We start from the raw sequence: 22,418 nt of genomic DNA on the forward strand, positions 1-22,418 counted from the left end.
ACCATGTTGGGCAGCCTAGTCTTGAACTCCTGACCTTGTGATTCATCCATCTCAGCCTCCCAAAGTGCTGGGATTACAGGTGTGAGCCACCGCGCCTGGCCGGACTTTGTTTTTTAAATAGAAGTGCCAATTTGACACACATTATTCTGCTTTTGTAAGATAAAGCTTGCAAGCATGCAATTCAGTTCATGTACACGGAGCTTTCAGAAAACATGGAAGTGGGAGAGGTCATACCTGAGATCCCTCACACTTGCCCATCTATCTACCTATATGAGGTGTCAAATAAGACTCAGTATGTTTGGAATGTAGCTAGGCAAAGCTCATCCCTTGTTCTAGCTGCCTGTTACTTTGAGTCCTCTGCACTTTAAATTAAGTTTCCCATTAGAAAGGTCCCATGCAAATTTTCTCACTCTATACTACCCTGGCACACTGTGCATCCAAAAACCAATGGAAGCATACACAAGTGCCAGCAGAATCAGAAAAGCAAACGCATTAGATCCCAAATGATCTCTGAAATAAACTGGCTGATGGTGAAGGGCAGGGGAATGTGAAGTTGAAGCTGGATGCACTGGTGCCTTTAATCCAAAGCAAATAGATTCCCAACAGGTGGACTGCGGAGAGGCTCAGAATCAGACATACTTGTCAGAACACCGTTGGTGCTAGCTCTATCATGCAGGCTTGCACAGCTCCCTGAAGATACGTGGTGCCTTATCCAGGGATTGTTCTTTGTCACTAGAGGTATAAGACTACTGACTACCTTACCTCTGGGCTACCATTTCATTGAAGGAATAAAAAAAATTCCCAAAAACCAAAATTATTAGTGGTGCTAAAACAATAAAAGATAAGGAAGATACATAGGTATAAACAAATAGAAGGCTGCTCTTAAAAATGGAGAGACTACATATATCTTGAATTCAAGGGCCAAAGATAATTTAAGGAAGAAGGTCCAGCTTAAGGAACATCCTCCTCACAGAGGATTATTCCCTTCAGTGCATGACTTGCCTTAGAGAGGGCTGGGTAGATGCAAACAATGGGCACAAACTCATCCCATCCCTATTTGTATGTACCTTTTCCAGGTGACTGTGAAGCTTCCTCCATTGTGAGATATGACTTACTCTGGGATTGGCTGTGTGTCTTGCCTTGGTCAATTAGACATCAGAAAATACAACATATGCAAGGGCTGAAAGATGCCCCTCAGTTAGAGATTGCTAGATTGCTGCACTGGGCTCTCTGAGACTCAAGTTATCTTGCTGACCAAGCCTAAGCAAGCCTGCTGAAAAGGCCACAAAGAAGAAAATGGAGGCAACCTAGCAAATCACCAACTATGTGTGTCAAGACATTGTAGGCAATTCAACTTCAATGGTGTGAGTAAACCCACAGAAGAAGCCAGCAGAAGAAGTGTCCCACCGAGCCCAGCCCACATGGTCCACCCAGGGAAATGTGAACAAATATAAGATATTTTTTAAGCCATGAAATATTGGAATTGTTTGTTACACAGCAAAAGCTAACTGTTACAAGAACAAGAGTGTTATGACTCCCCAGGCTTCTACAATCTCCTTTATTCCATTTAGTCTAAAGAAGTGGAAAGAGATAAACAAAGACTGCCCATAGATAAGTATAGATATTTGGGGGCTGTGCTTAAGATTTAATGTTATTCTTATTTTAAAAAGTTATGAATACACATCATTAAAAAATCAGTGAATGCAAAATCACATGTAATAAATAGGTAGTATCCTCCTACCATGAAGTCTCAGCACCCCTTCTTTGAATAATCACTATTCACAGTTTCTCAGGTCTTTTCACAGCATCCATATGTCTAAATATTTATAAATACATATTATTATACAACTTTGTACCATCCTTTTTCCCATTTATCTACCTCTACATTCCTATCACAGTTGAGTCAATATTATCGTCTTTCCATAATATCACATTAAGGCCTACTTCATCTTTTAAGTGGCTGCATAATATGACGGTTTACAACTTGTAACATGGGATTGCTATAAAATGGACATAACCCCAGTTAGTATTTGGATTCAATCCAGAACCAGTGAGAATAGAATAGAATGCCAAGAAAGAAATGTCTTACATCCACGTCGAAAAAGAATGCTGATAATCATGATCCATCAGGGCACCTTACCCTAGAGATGAGCCCTACATAGGGGTCCGGTAGTAATGGCAAAAATTAGCAGAGGTGAAAGAGTTAACAATGGAAAAGTTCCACATACAAAGACTTGCTAGCACAATTTATCCACCATCGATGCTTCCTCTCCCTCCCCTCCTTGACCTCTCTCATGGTAATTAATAATTACTGGCCGGGCGCGGTGGCTCACGCCTGTAATCCCTGCACTTTGGGAGGCCGAGACGGGCGGATCACGAGGTCAGGAGATCGAGACCATCCTGGCTAACACGGTGAAACCCCGTCTCTACTAAAATACAAAAAATTAGCCGGGCGCGGTGGCGGGCGCCTGTAGTCCCAGCTACTCGGGAGGCTGAGGCAGGAGAATGGCGCGAACCCGGGAGGCGGAGCTTGCAGTGAGCCGAGATGGTGCCACTGCACTCCAGCCTGGGCGACAGAGTGCAGACTCCGCCTCAAAAAAAAAAAAAAAAAAAAAATTACTAAAATGTCCTACGTGTTAGGTACTATATTAAGGTGTTAGATGCAGAATGTCATACAATCCTTAAAATAGTAGATGGGTTAGATTGCCATCCTATTTTACAGAGGAGCAAACTGAGACTTAAGGAGATTAAATAACTTGCCCAAGGGCTTTAGTGATGGAGTCAAGACCTAAGCTCTTACCTATACCACTGGTTTGGGAAACCTCTTCTTGGGATTTTCCTAGGGAACGTCACAGAGCTCAAGTTATAGGTCTTAAAGGTGGTATGCCAGGTAGGTCAGGGGTTCAGATGTCAACTTGCTATGGGACCACAACTATTGTACCTGATCTAGATCCCTACAGGTGGATCTGCACAGCTCCCCATGAGAAAGATATAATAGAAGCACAAAATTTCTCTACATCCTCCTACTAGCGAAAGCTAATGCCTGAAGGGACACTGAGGGAATTTTTAAGTTCCAGTTGGGTAATATTCTGTTATACAAGGAATGATCCAACCCATTCCCTGGAAACTAGGAAACCAGGGTTATACCCTCATGATGCCCCAAGCTGGCATTGAGGACACACCATCCCTACAAGAATGTAAACTTTACAAGAGCAGAAATCTTATCTATTTTGTTCACCACTATCTCCTCAGCACTTGCAAGGATCTCTGTCGAGGATTTTGTGAATCTATGAACAAGTAAAGCCAGAGTGGAAGACAAGTCCTAAGAGGGGTGTGAAAACTAAGAATTTCCCCCACAGTGTCAGCAAAGAACCTGAAGGAATAATCACCCATTTTAGCAATTTGGGAAAGAATATGAAAAAGCAGTGCCTGGCACCCAGCACAGTGCCCGGTAGATGTCAGTGGACTGGGTGAATGTCTTAGAATAAGATCAGACATGTCAGTAGAAGGATCTCTTGTCTATAAGCATGTTTAACTGGCATGACAAGGAGGCTCAGCAGAAAGACCTGTGAATTCATCAAGCAGGACTAGGGTCCACGGTCAGACTCCCATGGACAGTGAGAACATCCTACCCTGCTGAAGCAGCTTGGGGAGGAAGGGGCTCTGCCAGGAAGGGTAGGAAGAAAAGACAGGAACATGATTGGACCAGAACACCAACCCAAAACTTAACAAGGGACAGACAGAGGATGACTCTGGATGAAAAGAACTATTCCCCAAGGGCTGAGATAAAAAAGAATGGACAAAGTCAACTTTAAAACATGATGGTTTTTCTCCTGCACACATATCACAGTTGCTTTGTAATCTTTGGGGGGAGAATAATAATATCTTGACATGCAGTCAAGATGTTATTAAGTGTTGACGTCAGTGTCCAAGTTTTCTAAAACCCTGGGTTCAATCCCTCTTCTTGACATTCTTAAGTCTCTGTAGTTACAGTCCATGCGCTTCAATTGCCTGTTCACCTTGACTCTTTTCCATGGCTGGATATTAATTTTCTTGAGGGAAGGTACTCTATTGTGTTCAGAATATTATGGAACATTCCTGAGATGACTTAATCATATTTCTGCAAAAGTTGATCTGTGTAGACCTTTTGACCTTTGGCCAAGTAGTGGGTGTTGGAGCTGCAATTTGGAGTCACTGTGCTTTGTGTGACTTGACAACATCATATAAATGGTCATCAACTATCCTCTAGTGAGAAGCTCTGTGTGTGTGTGCACATGTGCATCCATGTCTTTGTGCAGCAAAACAGAATGTGTATACATTGAAGCATGGTGTGTTGAACACAGATGATGGTCTTCTCACTAAAGGTCTCATTAAGTTCCTAGGCATTTTGCCAACTAGGAAAACAATAGAAGATACCATTCTTTTAATTGTAGCACGATGACCAGGTATTTAGAAAGAGTTGGCATGACTCAACAGGTTTATGTGTCAGCACGCAGACTTTCAAGAACGGCTCCTTCAACTTGTTTTTTAACCAAAGGAAATGACATCATTCACAACCGGTTCACAAAAGAAGAAATAAAATATTGTGGTAATTCAGTGATAAGGGTTTTCTAGAAAGGAGACCCCGAGAAATGCTGAAAGCCCTCCAAGAGGCGGCAGGTAAACATCAGAGAAAGCCCTTCTCAAAACAGAACATGTCCAATGTACTCACCCTTACCACATCCTTTTACCCGACTCCTTTGTAATCTAAGCAGGTGACAACTTCATTCAGCTGTTAGCAACAAGAGGAGGTATCGATTACCCACGAATGCCCTAATGACTGGAGACTGGGACACAAACCATAAATGGAGACTTTCTGATTCCAAGTGAAATTATAGTTTGCCCTACGAGATTGCACAATAAATCAGGGGGAAAACCAGCCAACATAGGACTCTGGGGTCACTGAAGTGATGTTGACACATTACAATAATGAGAACTTGAAATACCTCATGCCTTATTGATTTTTAAGCTGAATCATTCCCACTGCAGAAGATTACAAGACTCTGTCTTGGAATCATGGCTCACACGGGAGATGCTGATGAAAAATACACCCAATCCAATCAAAATGAAAAGCTTTACTTGTACTTATTACAAATCTAATACCATTGTCCCTAGGCTGTGTGATAGGCACTTAACCTACAATGGGGTAAAAACACATACTACAGTTTTTATTTTAATTAAGATTTTTCATACCTTTTTTTTTAACACATGGCTCTTTGTGGTGTCTATACAGAAAAAAATACCCCAAAGAAAACAGGCATAATGGCTCGATTAGTGCATAAAAGGCAATTTCTTTATGCTTTTCTAATTCCAGGGTAGCTTTCAAATTCCTTGCATCACCATATCATTTTGAAGAATGGAAAATCATGTCCTAACAACCAACTTATTTCCTAGTCAATAGGAGGAGAAGCAGTCCACCAGCATCCAGCTTCCACAGTAAACAAAGGCTGCCTGGCTGATAATTTCTTTTTCCCTGAAAAGTGCTCCATGGAGCTGAATAAACACAGTTGTGGGAAGCCAACTGGTGACACAAGTTAATTACTAACCTGTCACACAATCATAGAATGGTAATAATTTATTTTCACTGTTGCATTAACCATAAGTCGCTTTTTGCCAGTGGGGTGTATTGGAGGAGAAGGCTCCAAGGCATACTGCTACTTGCCGTATAAGCCTATAGAAGGTGGTGTCAGTATTTTAGTTGAGGGATCAGATACAAACGGTACCATGGCTTTTACCATGCATATCCTGGCTTCAGGAGAGGAAGAACTAGCGGGTGGGAGTAACACTATCTCTCCTCAATAGGACTCTGAAACATTCTCCAATTATTATAGATATAATTATTATTTAGATTGACCAGGACTTAATACATTGTAAATACAATACTCTGGGACAATCCAATGTGATCACACATTCTTTAGAAACACTTACTGAAGTCCTTAATGTGGGCAGACATTGTGCTAGGAACTAATTATATATTGCTCACCTGTTCTCTGTCTTCATGAAGTTTATAGCCTATCATCACAATCTAATTGTTGGAGAGGAACACCTGCAGGCAGAATCTATGGGTCTAAAAGGGCCTGACTGCTGAAGCAAGCCCCACGTACTTCTGAGGAGGTTGACTGAAATAAATGAATGGCATTTAGAAGCTAACTGGTCTGTCTTCTCTTTCAGATAGCCTGATTGTTGTTCCTCTATTAATGAGATACAATGATGTTTTGCTCTTTCTGTCAATATATATTTCTGCTTATAAGCCTCTCTAAATTCTACTATCTCATTAATTTTATCAACCTCAGAATAGCTAGCTGGAATTGTCATAATTTTTTTTTTTGAGACAGAGTCCCTGTCTGTCACCCAGGCTTGAGCGCAGTGGCACAATCTTGGCTTACAGCAACCTCCACCTCCCAGGTACTAGTGATTCTCCTGCCTCGGCCTCCCGACTAGCTGGGACTACAGTCATGTGCCACCATGCCCAGCTATTTTTTATAATATTTTTAGTAGAGACAGGGTTTCATGATGCTGGCCAGGCTAGTCTCAAATTCCTGACCTCAGGTGATCCACCCGCCTTGGCCTCCCAAAGTGTTGGGATTACAGGCGTGAGCCACAGTGCTCAGCCTGGAATTGTCATCTTTTGACATGGGTAATGGCCATTCTTGCATAGGCCATTAATTTATTTATTAATATGATTGATAACCAGTGAATAATTTTAGGCACTTTCTCATACTTGTAAATAGAAAACAGGGCCGGGTGTCATGGCTCACACCTGTAATCCCAGCACTTTGGGAGGCCAAGGTGGGGGGATCACTTGAAGTCAGGAGTTTGAGACCAGCCTGGCCAACATGGTGAAACCCCGCCTCTACTAAAAATACAAAAATTAGCCAGGTGTGATGGCCCCCGCCTGTAATCTCAGCTACTCAGGAGGCTGAGGCAGGAGAATCGCTTGAACCTGGAAGGCAGAGGTTGCAGTGAGCCAGGATTACGCCACTGCACTCCAGCCTGGGGGACAAGAGCAAAACTGTTTCCAAAAAAAAAAAAAAAAAAAGTTCAAAAATTGGTGTAAAGGATTTATACTGAAGGTTATTCCACACACCCTTGCTCCACTGGGGGCATTTTAAAGAGCTGTTCTTCTAGTGTTCACACCAACTTCTTTCTACAAGGCCCCTCTGGGGCTTGAGACGTGACTATTTATTTACAGAGTGAAAAGTAGCTGAGAACTGAAGAACTTTTAGAGAAAATTTGTGGAGAGCATCAGGCTCCATGTCAAGGACACGTCTCAACAAAATACTGAATCTTTGACCCACACATCCCAGCTACTGCCAACCTGAGAAGAGCTGGTCTGGAAGGCACTTCGCAAGCTCCTCCTCTTTCTCCAGCCTTAGTTACAAAACACAGTGGTTAAGCAAGCTGCTTGTGCGTTTAGTCTGCCTGTTGCCAAGTTCCTGGTCCACTCCATATTAGCAGCGTGATATTTGGTTAATTAACTTCTCTAAAATTGCTCCCTCATCTGTAAAATGAAGACCATGACTACTCATGCCACATAAGACGTTTGAGAGCCTGAAATAAGCCAACCAAGATACAGTGCCTCTGGTAGTACTTGGCAGATACTATACTTAGTGTATTTTCTTTTTCTTTGTCTTTTTTTCCCAAGATGGAGTTTCTCTCTTATTACGCAGGCTGGAGTACAATGGCATGGTCTCAGCTCACCACAATCTCCGCCTGCCAGGTTCAAGCGACTCTCCTGCCTCAACCTCCTGAGTAGCTGGGATTACAGATACCCGCCATCACACCAGGCTAATTTTTGCATTTTTAGTAGAGACGGGGTTTCACCATATTTCCTAGGCTGGACTCGAACTCCTGACCTCAAGTGATCCCCCCACCCTGGCCTCCCAAAGTGCTGGGATTACAGGCATGCGCCACCGTGCCTGGCCAATACTCGGTATATTTTAGCTGTGATGTGTTTCCCCAAGAGCATCGGTGTCTTCACTTGGGGTAACTTGCTTTGATTTTCTGAGCCCAGTTCGAAGAGGGGCAATGTAGCGCGCAACAGCTTTGGATAACTGCGTCTATACTGATACGTTCAAGCGGGCAGGCAAAATTGATTCCCGTCTGATTGTTTCTGTATGAGCAAGACTACAACACGGCTATTAAAAGTAAGGCACTGAGAAACAGTTCTAGCTGTTTAGAAACACAATCTAGCTATTCCAGCAACACAAATGCCTGGCGCAAAGCAGGTTCCCAATCCGCTTGTTCAAATGAAAAGGAAAAAGTTGAAGCCTGCGAATGAAAAACCACAAACGAAGGAAGTTCCAAATATCAGGTCACACCACCATTTCCTTTCAAAGGGGTCACTGCCGCCATTTACGTCAGCAATCTACTCTAAATTTGCAGGACAGCAGAAAAACAAAAAGCGCACATGCCGTTTATAAACACCGATTTACAAATACGTTCGGTAAGCCATGCCTTTCCAAATTCCCCTGACCATGTTCTACAAGACACCCCAGAGTAGCACATATCTTTCTTGTTAACATTTCATGGAATCTTTCCATAAACATACGCTTGTTCTTGTCTTCCACATTTTGTCCTGTCACTGCAACAGATGGCTTTACACTGACGCATATGAAAATATTAAATACTTTATAAGCCTGTTGGAAATATAAAATGCCTTTGGAGGAACGAGAAGCTCAAGGATTAATGTAAAGCAGCCAAACAATATTCTGTCACAAACAGATACCTTTATGTTGTGAATAAAACGGTCAACGAACAATTACACATCTTCAATAGGTGGGGAGAAGGAGTGAGGGGTATTGAGTTTGCCATAGGAGAGATTTGGGCCATACCAAAAAAGCAGAACATACTGCTATTGAGAGCTGTTAAATATTACAGTGTGTAACCAAGGGAGGGTTGTGAAATCTACGTCTTGGAGATCCAAAAGCCATAAGAGGCATCCATCTGTCTGAAACGGCCAAATAAAGCAAGCTTAAAGACAGAGCTGTGAGCTAAGGGATGATGAAGTCAGCTAGCTGATTATTCTATATACTCAACTTCATTTATTATTTCTTTTCAGGGCAATATTAATAGATGTTTACTCGAAATGAATATTACTGTCTCAGCCAACCCAGAAGTTATTTCCAACCCACCTATGAAAGTGGGGACATCATCTTATGGGTGCCTGTCTGGCCAGGTGCAGTAGCTCGAACCTGTAATCCTAGCACTTTGGGAGGCCAAGGTGGGGGTGGATCACCTGAGGTCAGGAGTTCAAGACTAGCCTGGGAAACATGGTGAAACCCCATCTCTACTAAAAATACAAAAATTAGCCAGGCGTGGTGGCAGGCACCTATAATCCCAGCAATTCAGGAGGCTGTGCCAGGAGAATCGCTTGAACCGGGGGGCGGGGGGGGGGGGGGGGGCAGAAGTTGCAGTGAGCTGAGATCTTGCCACTTCACTCCCGCATGGGTGAAAGAGTGAAACTTCATCTAAAAGTAAATAAATAAATAAAAGAAAGTGGAGACATCGATCAGTGGTTAACATGAGGGGTTCTCCAGCCAGACTGACTACCTCTAAGTGGTGATGACTGTATGACCTTGGGCAAGTTACTTAACCATTTTGTGCCTGGTGCTTCCTCCATAAGTAAGAATAACAGTAGTACATACTTCATAAGGCTGCTCTGAGGATAAATGAGTTAGCATACATAACAGGCTTAGAATACAGCCTGGCATATGGTGGATGCTACATAAATGCTGGCTATTCTCTGCAGTTAGTGCCGTGTTTATGTAAAAATAAACATGAAGACGTGGGTACAATTTTCTTTTTTTCCTTGTATCGGTTTGTATGCAACTGGCATTGACTTCCAATGGGTGCCACATATTGATGTGTTCTGTTCCATACTATGCATAAATCAAAGATCGCCAAAGACCGTTCCTGGGCATTTATCCCACAGAAGGGAAACTCACGGTCATGCAAAACCCTATCCACAAAGGTTCAAGAAAGCTTTATTTGTGACGGTCAAGGCCAGCCCAGACGTCCTTCAACAGGTGAATGGTTAAACTGTGGTGCATATACATACCATGCGATTTTACTGATGCAACAATGTAGGTACAACTCCAGGGAATGATGAGTCAATAAGCCCGTCCCAGAAGCCTAAGCACTGCGTGATTCCACTTACATACCAGTTTTGAAATAACAAAGATTTACAAATGGAAGGCAGATTCATGATCGACAGGGGTTAAGAACAGGGGCGGGTGCTCGCTAGAGGTAGCTGTGGTTATACAAATGGAACCTCAGGATGGAACAGCTCGGCATCGTACCTGTGGTGGGTGGATACAGAAACCTACACATGAGGAAGTTGTGCAGAACTATATACACACACACACAAATACGTGCAAGTAACCTTAGGGAAATTCAAATAAGGTCAGTGGATTGCAGCCATGCCAATATCCTGGATATGATGTAATACTACAGTTTGGTAAAATATTACCATTAGAGAAAAGTTGACAAGAGATTTCCCTCTATTTTCTTACAACTGCATATGCTACGTTTATCTCTGTAAAAATTTCAATTAAGAACATTGCCAAAGCCTAAATGCAGATGAAGAATGAAAGTTTTCAATACACTGGAGTGATCGCCAACCTCCTCTCTGTATCTTCTGGTATACAGGAAAATACTACTCATTAAAAATCACACTGATGCTACTGTAGATGTGTTATGAAACTATTTAATGAAAAATGAGGATTTCTTGTACTTAACATTGCACAGTTTATACTGATGATTTCTAGCTTTTGTATATTCAGTTGGCGTGTTTAAAGGAATTGAAGTCTGCCGAGTGAAGTGCATAGGTTTCTGAAGCAATCTGAACAGCACCTGCCTTTCTCTGAAGTGTTTTATTATTCTGAGTCAGGCCAGCTGAATCTCCCAAGGTATGAAGTTCAGTTTGAGATAAAAATATTTTATCTGCCCTTACAGCAAATTGAAAGGCTATATAAAGGGTTTTGTTATTGCAGTGTTTTCATAAATATATAGTAAACAACCTTCACAGTGGGAAATTCGGCACAAAATACAATTTTCATACACGGCCATTCATGTGGCTTGCACAGGAAGATGAAATGACCCAGGGATGAATTTAAAAAATAATAGTACTGTATACAACTTTTAGCAGCCTACAGTCTCTGACAAACACACGCAGCTGGGAGGATAAGGATCATGATTTTGCAGTACCGGCAATGAATGACAAGTGTATACAGCAACAGGGAAATTTGATTTTCTTCTGTGGCCCAACCATTACTGTTAACACTTAAGAGTTCTCATTTTTAGGAAATTCCAATACCCGCCCCCCACCCCATTCTAGAGAGGATGCTGACCCCAAACCTTAACCAGAACATAACTTTGGATCAAATGATTTTCAGTTTTATCTTTTCTAAGGTTCAAATACCTTTTCAAAGCAATTTAGGTTACCTATGTCTAACACAGAATATCTATGTTGGTATCTAAGCCGATCTATCTCAGCTCAGGGGTAAAGTGATCACAGCTTGTTTGCAAAATGGAAGCTTTTCCTTTAAGTATTTTTTAATTATCCAAGTAGGGCATCTTTGTTGAAAGTCACAAAGAATAAAGGTGCAATCTTAAAAGCAAAAGCTCCATCTCTCCCCTGCCCCTCCCTTAGTCCTAGTGCACACCTACAACAAAGGTAATCACTGCTCAGGGTCCCTTCATGATCTTTTGCAGTGTTGCCCTCTACGTAAACCAATTGCATGTGTATGTTTCTTCTCCAACAAAGTTTTTCAAACAGATTTCTGAGTTTTGGGCTCTTCCTCACTCATCACATCTTAGATGTAGTTTTACATCCAGGAACATCCACTTTATTCCTACAAAGGTCCTTGACCTCCAATCCCCCCTCCATAGGTATTTCGTCTGCTCCAGTCTCCTTCTGACTGTGTAGGATGCTGCAGTGAACCAAGCTGCATCTTCACAAACTTAAGCGATCACATAGATTCCAGAGGCAGAAAGGCTGGATCAGAGGTACATATTTATTTATTTAGTTAGTTAGTTTTAAGACACAGTCTCGCTCTGTCACCCAGGCTGGAGTACAGTGGCGTGATCTGGGCTCGCTGCAACCTCCATCTCCCAGGTTCAAGTGATTCTGCTGCCTCAGCCTCCTGAATAGCTGGGACTACAGGTGCCTGCCACCACGCCTGGCAAACTTTTGTATTTTTACCGTGTTTCACCATTGGGTGAAACCATGTTGGCAAGGCTGGTCTCGAACTCCTGACCTCATGACCCTCCTGCCTTGGCCTCCCAAAGTGTTGAATTCCAGGCGTGGGCCACCGTGCCCTGCCTACTTTTTTAAAATAAAAATTCCCAAATATTCCCCTACAGAAGAAGGCACCATTCCACATTCTAACAGTATATAAAATGCCTGTTTCACCAACAAATTATTTTCCAATACAATATATAAAGCTTTCATATATATAGGTGAAACTTTCACACACCCACACACGCACATTTTCATATACTTGCTATTTATATTTATTTTTCCAAAAACTATACTCATGTCCTTTGCCAATTTGTCTTCTCCATTATTATTCAGTCTATATGTCTACTCATGTATGCATTCATCTACCCATCCACCCATCTACCCAAAATATCTAGCCCCTTGCCTAATTTGCCAAGATGATAAGAAGGTTAATCCTAATAGGAGAGTTATAGGAATTTTCTATAGCTACATAAATCTCTTCATCTACATCAGATTCATTTTTTACCAATGTTAGAACAATGATTCCTATAGCTTTGGGCCAAAAAAAAGGGGGGAAAGGGACTTCGAAGCCTCAAAGCTTCAAATTTGATAAGCAGCCCTTTTACTCAATAGCTGTTGGTAACCCTTGAAAAATCATCCCAAGTTTCAGCCTTCACTCATGAGCACTGGGTATAACAACCACATCTGCCTCATAGAGCTGCTGGAAATATTCAGGCCTATAATGCATGTCTGGGAATTAGCAGTGTCTAGCTTATTGCAGGCACTCAATAGACAGTATCGGTAAGAAGGATACATGATGTGCAATTCCAAATACTGAACAATTAGCTAGTGCATTACAACAAAATCGGGTTTCTTTCTCTATCAGAAGCAGAATTTGAATCCTGAACCACTTATCACATTGATGTAACTTCTGTATGTTTAGATTCCTAGGAAAATTTCGTAATCAAGACTGGGCAGAAATTCATTGAGTTTCGGGTATACTCTTTTTAATGGTACACAAGGTTTATCACTAGTCATCTTTATTTCTAAAAGGAGGTTCACCTTAAGATGTGGAAGTATTCCATATTCTGGATATGGAATTAAAATGGCTATTTTAAAACCAACTTCCCATTCTTTATCAATTAAACTATATATATATAGCTTAACTATATATCTATAGTTTATATGTTGATATAAATAGACTATATGTAGACTATGTAGCTTATAGTCTATACATAAGTTACATATCTGTAGCTTAACTATAGATATAACTATATATACATGTATAATTTAAATTTTAATACTGAATGCTAATAGATAGTATCTACAGAACTTTACTGGGTAGTCTTGGCTATGTGGGTTCATCTCATTTATTTTACCACTGAACAACAAATTCTGGTTTCATTTTAAACCATTTCCTGAACCAACACTTAGATGAAATAGGTATTCCACAAAAGCCAATTCGATGAACTGTATTAAAAAAGGACATTTGACGATAATGGATCCAACATCAGTCTTTTGACAGTTCTGAAATGGGATTCACTCTTTGCTTTCTTTGTTCAAATGTGAGTTCATTGGGCCTGAAATATAAAGGAAGAGCAGTAATGGTTTCTACTTCCAGCCCAGTTCCTAAACTGTCTCCAGGCTGGGAGGAGGTAGCCCAAGAACCCTTTTTGAGACTTTAATATTGCTTCATGGCCAGATACAAGTTCTTCGTGGGTGACCCTTTCTCTCTTGTATAAAAAAATCCACATCCTGCCTCAGGTAAAATGCAGTCCATTCTTGTAAGTTGTGGTTAAGCATCTCTGAGCTTTTTGCAGGGCAATAAATAGTAAGCAGATACCTACGCCCAACACTTAAATAATGTACACATTTAGATTGGTAAGGTGAGGACAACTGGTATGAAACTGATGCCTGTCAGACCTGTATTTCCCACCATGGGGGATTGTATTCGAGATGCGAGACATTTTCAGGTACAAACCCATACATATCCTCGATAAGAAATTTTGAAAAATATAAAATGTTCCATCCATGTAGTCATTTATTCAACTGAAGTTCATTGAGGTTCTCTACTTCTGTCTTAGTTTTCTGGATATTCTGGTATTTATTTAATTGCATACTTGCAAGATCTTTTTTTCCCTTCTAAAGCAGAGTAAAATGTGTCAAATTGGCATTTCTATTTAAAAATATACTTAAATTGTTTTTCTTTTCATAGCATTTGCTATTCACTAAAATCTCAACTGAGACTGAGATAGGCATGGTCATTCCCGTGGCCTAAATGCAGGACAACAAATAGCCTGGCATTAGATGAGATGAAGCTGGGAGTCAAGGTACTCACATCCACCACCATACACCTGGCACAGACCACATGGGGCTCCCTAGAACATTTTAAGAGCATCAGAAAGTGAAGAGTTAAGTTTCTTGAAGATGCTTTAAGAGATCCAGTTGAAGAATTTCTCTCTATTTTTCCAACATCACAATTAAGTAGGGAATAAAATGGAGATCACTCATCCTGCAAATTGTGCCCTCCTGTACATTAGTGTTTTTCTTTGGTGACTTTTTTGTTGTTGGAAGTGGTCATGGTAGAGAGAAGTCACAAGGCCTCCTGACCCAGGTGAAGTGCATACACAGGATTTAAATAGCAACATATAAAGCTGTGAGCATTATCACTCATGCTCTTTCAAAAACAGGTAAGTCTGTTTTCTTCATCAATCACTCCAAAATGAGACTAAAAATGTCTTTTCTTTCAAAATTCGGGTGAAGATGGTGCCTCAACGCTTGTGCTTCTGTACGTTTACAAGCTCATATTACTAAAGTAAGTGAGAAAGTGGCTAGAAACAGACTTTGGAGTTTAAATCCCAGGTCTGCCACTTAGAAGCTGTGTGATCTCATACAGATGACTCAACTTCTCTGGGTGTCTGTTCCCTCTCTGTAAAAAGTAGATTAAAAACAATAACAATCTCTTAGGCTTATCTTAAAGATTCAATGAATTCATATTTTAAAGCATTTGCAACCATGCTCGGCAAATATGAAATATTATTTATTTAAACAAATAAACCAATAAACCTATGTGCCAAACCTTTAAAGATAAGAAGAAAATAATGCCATTTGAATACTGAGGGGAAAGAAGGACCATATGGGAAGGTTGTTAGAATTGCTCTTCCATTATTCATTTAGTGACGTTACATTTCTCTTCTAGTGACACAAGTACCAGGGAAAGAAATTTCATTTTCCAGCACTTGTCGTAATAAACAGTAAGTAAATCAGAAAAAAAAAGGTGCTTTAAATCACAATGACCCATGCCATATTTATAAAGATGTTCCAAGGAAGCAGCTGTAACAATTGTAGCATCAGACTGTAAGGAAATAAGGACCGTCTGACTTTGCATCATGATCCTATTTGCAGTATCCAACCAGATATTTTAAATGTTTAATAATTGAAATTCACATACCTTCTCCCCTCTCTTGAAAAATCAGACCATGTTTATATTAGACTATCACTGACATTACCTAGGGTATAATTACTCAGCTGTGGCAGTATTGGTTTGGGGCCAGGTAATTTGTTTTTGTTTTGCGGGAGGGAGCCATCCTGTGCATCCTAGGATGTTTAGCGGCATCCCTGGTCTCTATCCACTAAATCTCAGGAGCAATCTCTGCCCACTATGAACACAAAAACTGTCTTCAAAATGTTGTTAAGCATTGTTATGAGTTAGGGGAGGAAATTGTTCCTGTTTCAGAACCCCTAACCTAGTGTATCTGTTAAGTACCAATTTGTGTAAACAAATTCTAAATGCTAAATTCTAAACTCAGATTAATAAATTTCAATGGTACCTGAGCATATTGGAATCAGAAAAATTTGGAGTCTAATCACTTTTTCTAATTACAAAAAGTCTTGAACATTGTTTCCCCATCTCTAAATTAGGCATGATCATACCTACCTTGCAGGGTTGTGAAAACAGAGAAAATACATAGAAGCTCCCCGTCCAATGTCTGATGCACAAAGAGAGTCAGTAAGTGCCCACGAAGAAATCGGCATTGAATTGTTATTGCTGTTTCTGTTGACAGGTTATCACATCCTCATCCTCATCATTTTAATAGAAATGGAAGGCCCGTACTTAACACATTCAGTCAACCACAATAAATCCAACTAGTACTCACATCTTCTTTGCAGACAACAACGGATTTCCTTACAACTAGAAACTGCAACTAAACAACAAAGAAATACATCCACAGTACTGTGGCAAATGCAGATGCAGAATTATCATGAAGAGCAAAGGAAGGACTGGCAGAAGCCTTCCTCATATACCGTCCTTTAGGGGTCTATCTCTGTAAAACAAACATTGGGCAAATAGTGCACCTTGATTTGTTTGGTTGTTGCTGTTTTTCTGTATTGGATTGAAAGTGTGGAGTAAATGGTGCTGGGAGATGAGCTTTTTGAGTGTATATTTGTGTCTGTGTACACTCTGTGTGTGAATAAGTTAATCCAAACCAGGTTAGAAAACTTAACGAACGAACCAAAAACTACAGATAATTAAAACGGCTGGTTTTGACTACTAATTAGTGTGTAAGAAGAAAAGGACCATTTTAAATAATAGGGAGAGATTTGGCTAATTAGATAAACATGAATCTAGAACTCCAGACAATAGGAATAGAGAAAAAGTAATAAACATGCCCACCACTGCATAGTATTTTATATTTGTATAATTTTTTTACACATAGCACTGCCATCTTTGGAAGCTGAAAACACTAGTTCTACTATAATTGTATCTTTTCTTGAAAAGTCTTTCTTGGCCTTCATGACATTGGAGCTTGCCGATAGATTCTTCACTATTGATAAATGCTGAGAAACTAACCACTGCTCTTTTCTTTTAAACCCAGCCCAAATAATTTCAGGAGAACTTGCAAGCACAAAATTACGTTACGAATATCCAATTGATCCTATTTACATTTTCTACATCAAAGTATTCAGACATCATAAGCAAACGAGAAATGGGGACCCTCCCAATACCCTATAGGTTATGCAAGCACCTCACCAGAAAGAACACTTTGAAATTTTTATGGAGCAGGAAAAATCAGAAGCATATTAATCTAGGCAGTGAAATTGGGCTTTCTGTCATTTTTAATTGCTTGAATTCATAACCTAGTTTTGCTGAATCAAAAACGAGCTGCTGTAGCTGACATAAGCTGTTTCGGCCTTTTGGGCACACACGCACACACAGAAAGCCCACAACTTTCCATAGAAACTTTATTTAGCTTAATAAAAACACACCCTGAAAACTGTTCAGGACATTATCATTGCTGAATAATTTAATATGCGATGGTTTCCAAACCAAGCACTGTGGGTTAAATGCTGACTTTTAAAGGCGTTTTTTTCTTTCTCTTGGTGCTGTGCAAGCAGAGGGGGTTCAGCAGGAATCCTAAATCCTTGAGACTGCTGTTCTGATTATCTATGATTTAATTGAAATCAAATTATGCATGAGAATGCATAATTGTAAAATTCTTCTCTCATTTGCTGCTGTTGACGACTGCTCATAATACACACAAACACACAACCCTGCATGAAAACGAAAGAAAACAAACAGAACAAAAATGTACACCCATGAATGCAAACAAATATTTGGCATTTTAACACACTCAAAAGTTTTTGGATCCATAACAAAATAAAGTCTAAAATGCCCAAAAAAATTAAGGGTCCATGCTTTTTCCTCCTCGTTTATTTTTATGTTCATCAGAAAATCAACACAAGATGGAGATTGAAGTCTCATAGGCAGGACTTTTAATCCCAACAGAATCACTTTCCAAGAACTTACGCCAACTCCCTGTGATAACTTTGAGATTAACACACGTGAAGTTTTTAAAATAAAAGCTAAAAGTTAAACACAAATAAGTTTAATTAATAATAACTGTTTTATTATTAGTTCAGAAATCTTCCTCTTTCAGATCACTTTTCATTTCTCCAGATTACTACTTTGCTCAAAACCTAACATAAAAATTATAAATTTAGACAGAAAACAAGATCAACTTTGTTCTTCACTGAATGTTGTAATATTTATTTAGCTCAAGATTGACCCATTCAAGCAGGTTCTCTATAATCAAATCAAAGACAACAACGAGGAGTGTGTACCTGGATCCTCAAAATGTAAGTCATATACGTCAATTAGTGTCATAAAATATGACAATATATTTTCAAAATATTGCAACTATAGTTTATGGAAGGCAATCAATGCTAAAAAAAATTCCCTTTACTGAGATCTACTTCAACTTTTGTATCGTACTCCTAGTAAAGAGAGGGGGAAAAAAAAAAGAAAAATAATTAGCCGGTCCTTTTTAAAAGCAAAAAGGAACACAGTCTCATACAAAAAAGAAAAATTACTTTTGTTATGCTTCAATTACCTGGCCCATAAGTCAGCGCTGATAGTTACTTCTACCAAGTCTGAATAAATACAGATTAAAATGAATCCAGACTCTAAAATTAAGACAAGTGATAGGGAAAACAGAAGTTCAAAGGATAAGATTTTAGGAGACAAATGTAAAAATATGCTTAGCCCAATAAAGTCATGAGACAAAAAGTTATTTTGGATTATCCCTCAATTTGCGGTAACAGAAAAGATTCTGCTCTTTTCACATAGTAAAAGCATTTCTAAGAATCTAGTTGCTTGGTTAAAATGAAATGACAAAAATAGTTTAAATATTCACTTTTTATAAGACTGATGTACAGTGGAATTGCCTGATAGTAAATAATTATTGTAGATGAATGGAGAATTCCTAAAAGAAAAAAAAATTAAAAAAATAAAAACAGGCTCCAGTGATCCTCCAGCGTGCAAAACATTTGTTGAAGTGTAGCAAAAGATACCTAAAAGGTTTCTGGGCACCAGGTAAAACAGTAAAGACAGACAGATGGAAAGAAATACAGACAGATGAAAAAAAAATGGGAGGAGGAGGAAGAAATACCCAGAAGAAGACGAAGAGAGAGAAGAGAAAGAAGAGGGGTAAGAGAGAGAGAGGGAGAAACTCCTTCTACATGTCCCCCTACCTCACTCTTCAGATAAACAATTCCTTCTTCATAACCTCTGAGTATTCTAATAGAGGGGAGGCATCACATGTGTGGGGAGTGTGGGCAGATGAGACTTGGAAAATCTTGCTTCTTATGTGAAAAGCCTAAATTCCTGTGAGCCTGAGTGGCAAGCAGCTGTTGCTGATTGACTTGTATTTACTTACTTGAAGAACAATCTTCTTCAAACTTAATCATAGCAAACCACAAAGGCAAGTTACTCCATGCCACAAACACCCTTTTACTCCACACTGTTTGGATTTTCCAGCACACATTTTGATTTAAAAAAAAAAAAATAGGGAACACAGTGGAGAAAGATGTTACAATTTTAAGCCAAACAATTTACTACTCAGGTACCCTAATAAAGAGAGGATTACACAATCATTTTTGCCTGCTTCAGCAATAAACCACATTCATTTCTGTGTGACCAAAACTGAAACCATGTCAACAATGAGTAAATTCTTCTACGTGAAGACACTCAGAAAGTGACTCTCTTAGCAAATAATTTCATAACGTTTTACTAAGATGACACTGCCAACAAAACTTTTGGATTCACAATTCCGCTTGGAGCCCTCTTAAGTGGGAAGGTGGAAAATGCAACTCTTTTGTCAAAAGAAATAATAAAACCCCCAATTTCCCCATAATCTGAAAATAAAGGCTAGAGGGATGAGCTGTGCTTGAGAGGCTAGGCGATCCTTGTAGACTGATGAATGTCATATTCGACACTCTGTGTGTGTGTGTGTATATATATATATATTCTTTAAATGCATAACAGTTCATTCCATCACTTGAGAAGGCAAAGTACATTTCTCCCGTTTGATCTCAGAGGAAGGCAACTCTTACTCCATGTCATAAAATGGTACAGAGCTTATTTCTCAAGTCGAAGCGTATTCAGTGTTGTCAATTTAATCTCTCTTCCATGGGAATCAAGCAGAGAAGAGTACACCAGCGCAACTAGCATGGTGGACATGTTTACAGACACGCAGCGCATATGCTCACACTTGCACACACATGCTCTCTTGCAACGTGAGCATGCCAACTTCGCAAATGCACGACCCATCTGGCCATTCATTTCATAAACCTCTCATTTCCAGAGCCGCGCATCTCTTGCAAAACCATGGCTAGCCTATTGGGACTTTTATATCGGTTCTTAATAAACGCTTATTCATCTCTGGGAATAAAGTTAAACGGAGCCAATGAGCATTGTCAAGGAAGTTGCCCACTAACTTCCAGTGGGTAAAGAAAATCGATGCATCTCCGGGCTCCGCAATCCCTCTAAACGCCCCCTCGCCCTCTCCAAGCGTCCAGACCACCCCCACAACGGGGCGCCCAGGGCGAGCCCTGAGCGCAGCCTCCGAGGTCCCCGGAGCTGGAGCTCGGCTTACATACCGCGTCCCATTCACGCGCTGCAAACGCAGCCTCATCCTTCCATCGCCGGTTTGGGTTTCCCGGATTCCATCCGCGGCCAAGTCCCCTATTCTAATCAGCAGCCCGGGAGGCGCACACGCCGCCACCGTCTCTGCGCTAACGTTGGACAGCGGCTGACGGCTGCTCCTCTGCCACAGGCAGCCAAAAATGTCAATTTGCACACTCCTCCCCCTGTCGCCCGCCCCCGTCCCTCTGCAACCCCCTCCCGCGGACTCAGTGGGCTTCAGGAAGCCTCTGCAGAAGCTGCCAGGTCTCCCCTCCCTCCCTCTTTCTCTCCTTCCCTGACAGTGTTTTAGAGTCTTCTTCGCTCGCCTTACCTGAAGGGCATCTCCCACGACTGCAATTAGCTGCCAAGATTTCATTGTCGGCTGCAAAGTGCCTCCTGTTTCCTCACCGAGAGAACACAGCACGGGAGAAGTCCGAGGCAACAGCAAACGGCACCCACGTGCTAGCAATGTAAATGACTCCAGTCATCTGTCGTGCGCGCCGCGCGCCTTCGCTCGCCCGGGCTGCCTGGCACGGCCGCCAGCAGGTGCAGAACGCCCCGAGCGCGCGGGCGCGCGAGAGCGAGCAGCCCGTGCAAGGAGGCAATCAACACCCGGGAGCACACAAAGGGAGGTCACCGCGACGCCCGCGCCCAGGTCCGGCTTCCCCGGCCGGCCTTGGCCTCTGTCCGCTCCAAAATGCTCGCCAATTTAGACGCCCAATGTTTTTGCAAAGTCTTGCAGCTGAGGGAAGGCGGTGGATGCTGGGGCTGGGTGGGTCCCGCCCCCACGGGTCGGAAGCACTTGCAAAGCTGCAAGCTGGCGGCGGTATCTCGCCGCTTGCCCTCTCTCTCCCGCACGTGTCCCTTCCCTTGTTCTTTCAGGCATTAAATATGTACCACATGACAGAATAGGGCACCTTGCACGGTCCCCTGAGTCCGCACTTGACAACCAATTTTAACTCACGAGCAATCAAATGTCTAAAGGCGGATATAAGCACTCCCAATTACTTACGCTACTTCTGCATTATTCAAAATGTCCACGGGACAGTATTTATGACTTCCAATATGCTACTTCACCTACAAACACTAGTAAAAAATCGAAGACCCCAGCACGGCGCTCCCAATCTCGCCTCCCGCCCCCAAACAGCTAGGCTTTCATCCTATTTCATCTCCCAGAAGCAGCTGTACTTTAGGAGTGAAGCTTTAGGATCTCAACTCTTCTTCCACGTTACGTACTAAATGAGAATGCGCTGAGGGTTCAGCCTGCTTTTAGGAGGAAAACAACTGTCGTCTCTGTTGAACTTTAGAGATCACCTTTTAAATGTGTTTACCTTGAATAATAATATCATCAAAGTAATTTTCCTGTTATTTTCCCAAGAAGTCCTCATAGATCTATTTCACTTTTTTTTTTTTTTCTTGTTGTTGTTGTTAATAGGAATGAGTTACACAGGTTCTAGCTATCCTCAGCTTAAGTGCTGATTTTGGTAGGGACCAAAAAATTGATTGACTGGGGAAATGACTCTTTTGGATGTAGCAAAACTAATTCATTGTTTTTCCTTTCTCTTCACATTTAGAACTGCAAGCTTCATTAAGATGGCTTTGCTACCTCAAGCACTTATTATTTAAATTGGAAGGATCTAAATGGGGAAGAAAATTTAATATACATATATCCCTCCTATATTTGATCAACAG

The 22,418-nt window shown here is 41.0% G+C and overlaps 1 protein-coding gene across 5 annotated transcripts in view; it reads right to left on the bottom strand.

Annotated features, from left to right (window-relative positions):
* RBFOX1 (RNA binding fox-1 homolog 1) overlaps positions 1 to 22,418 on the bottom strand; it is a 1,702,422-nt gene that overhangs the window by 1,207,178 nt on the left and 472,826 nt on the right. For 2 of the 5 annotated variants that reach the window (XM_025370438.1, XM_025370428.1), the window contains exon 1: positions 21,058 to 21,442. The exons of the other annotated variants lie outside the window; for them this stretch is intronic. In XM_025370438.1, coding sequence (XP_025226223.1) covers positions 21,058 to 21,102 — 45 coding nt within the window. In that variant the 5' untranslated portion in view covers positions 21,103 to 21,442. Of the gene's footprint in view, positions 1 to 21,057; positions 21,443 to 22,418 lie in introns of those variants that run through there. 5 annotated transcript variants of the gene reach the window in all.

Source organism: Theropithecus gelada, chromosome 20 (assembly GCF_003255815.1).
Source record: "Theropithecus gelada isolate Dixy chromosome 20, Tgel_1.0, whole genome shotgun sequence".
NCBI classification, from domain to species: domain Eukaryota; kingdom Metazoa; phylum Chordata; class Mammalia; order Primates; family Cercopithecidae; genus Theropithecus; species Theropithecus gelada.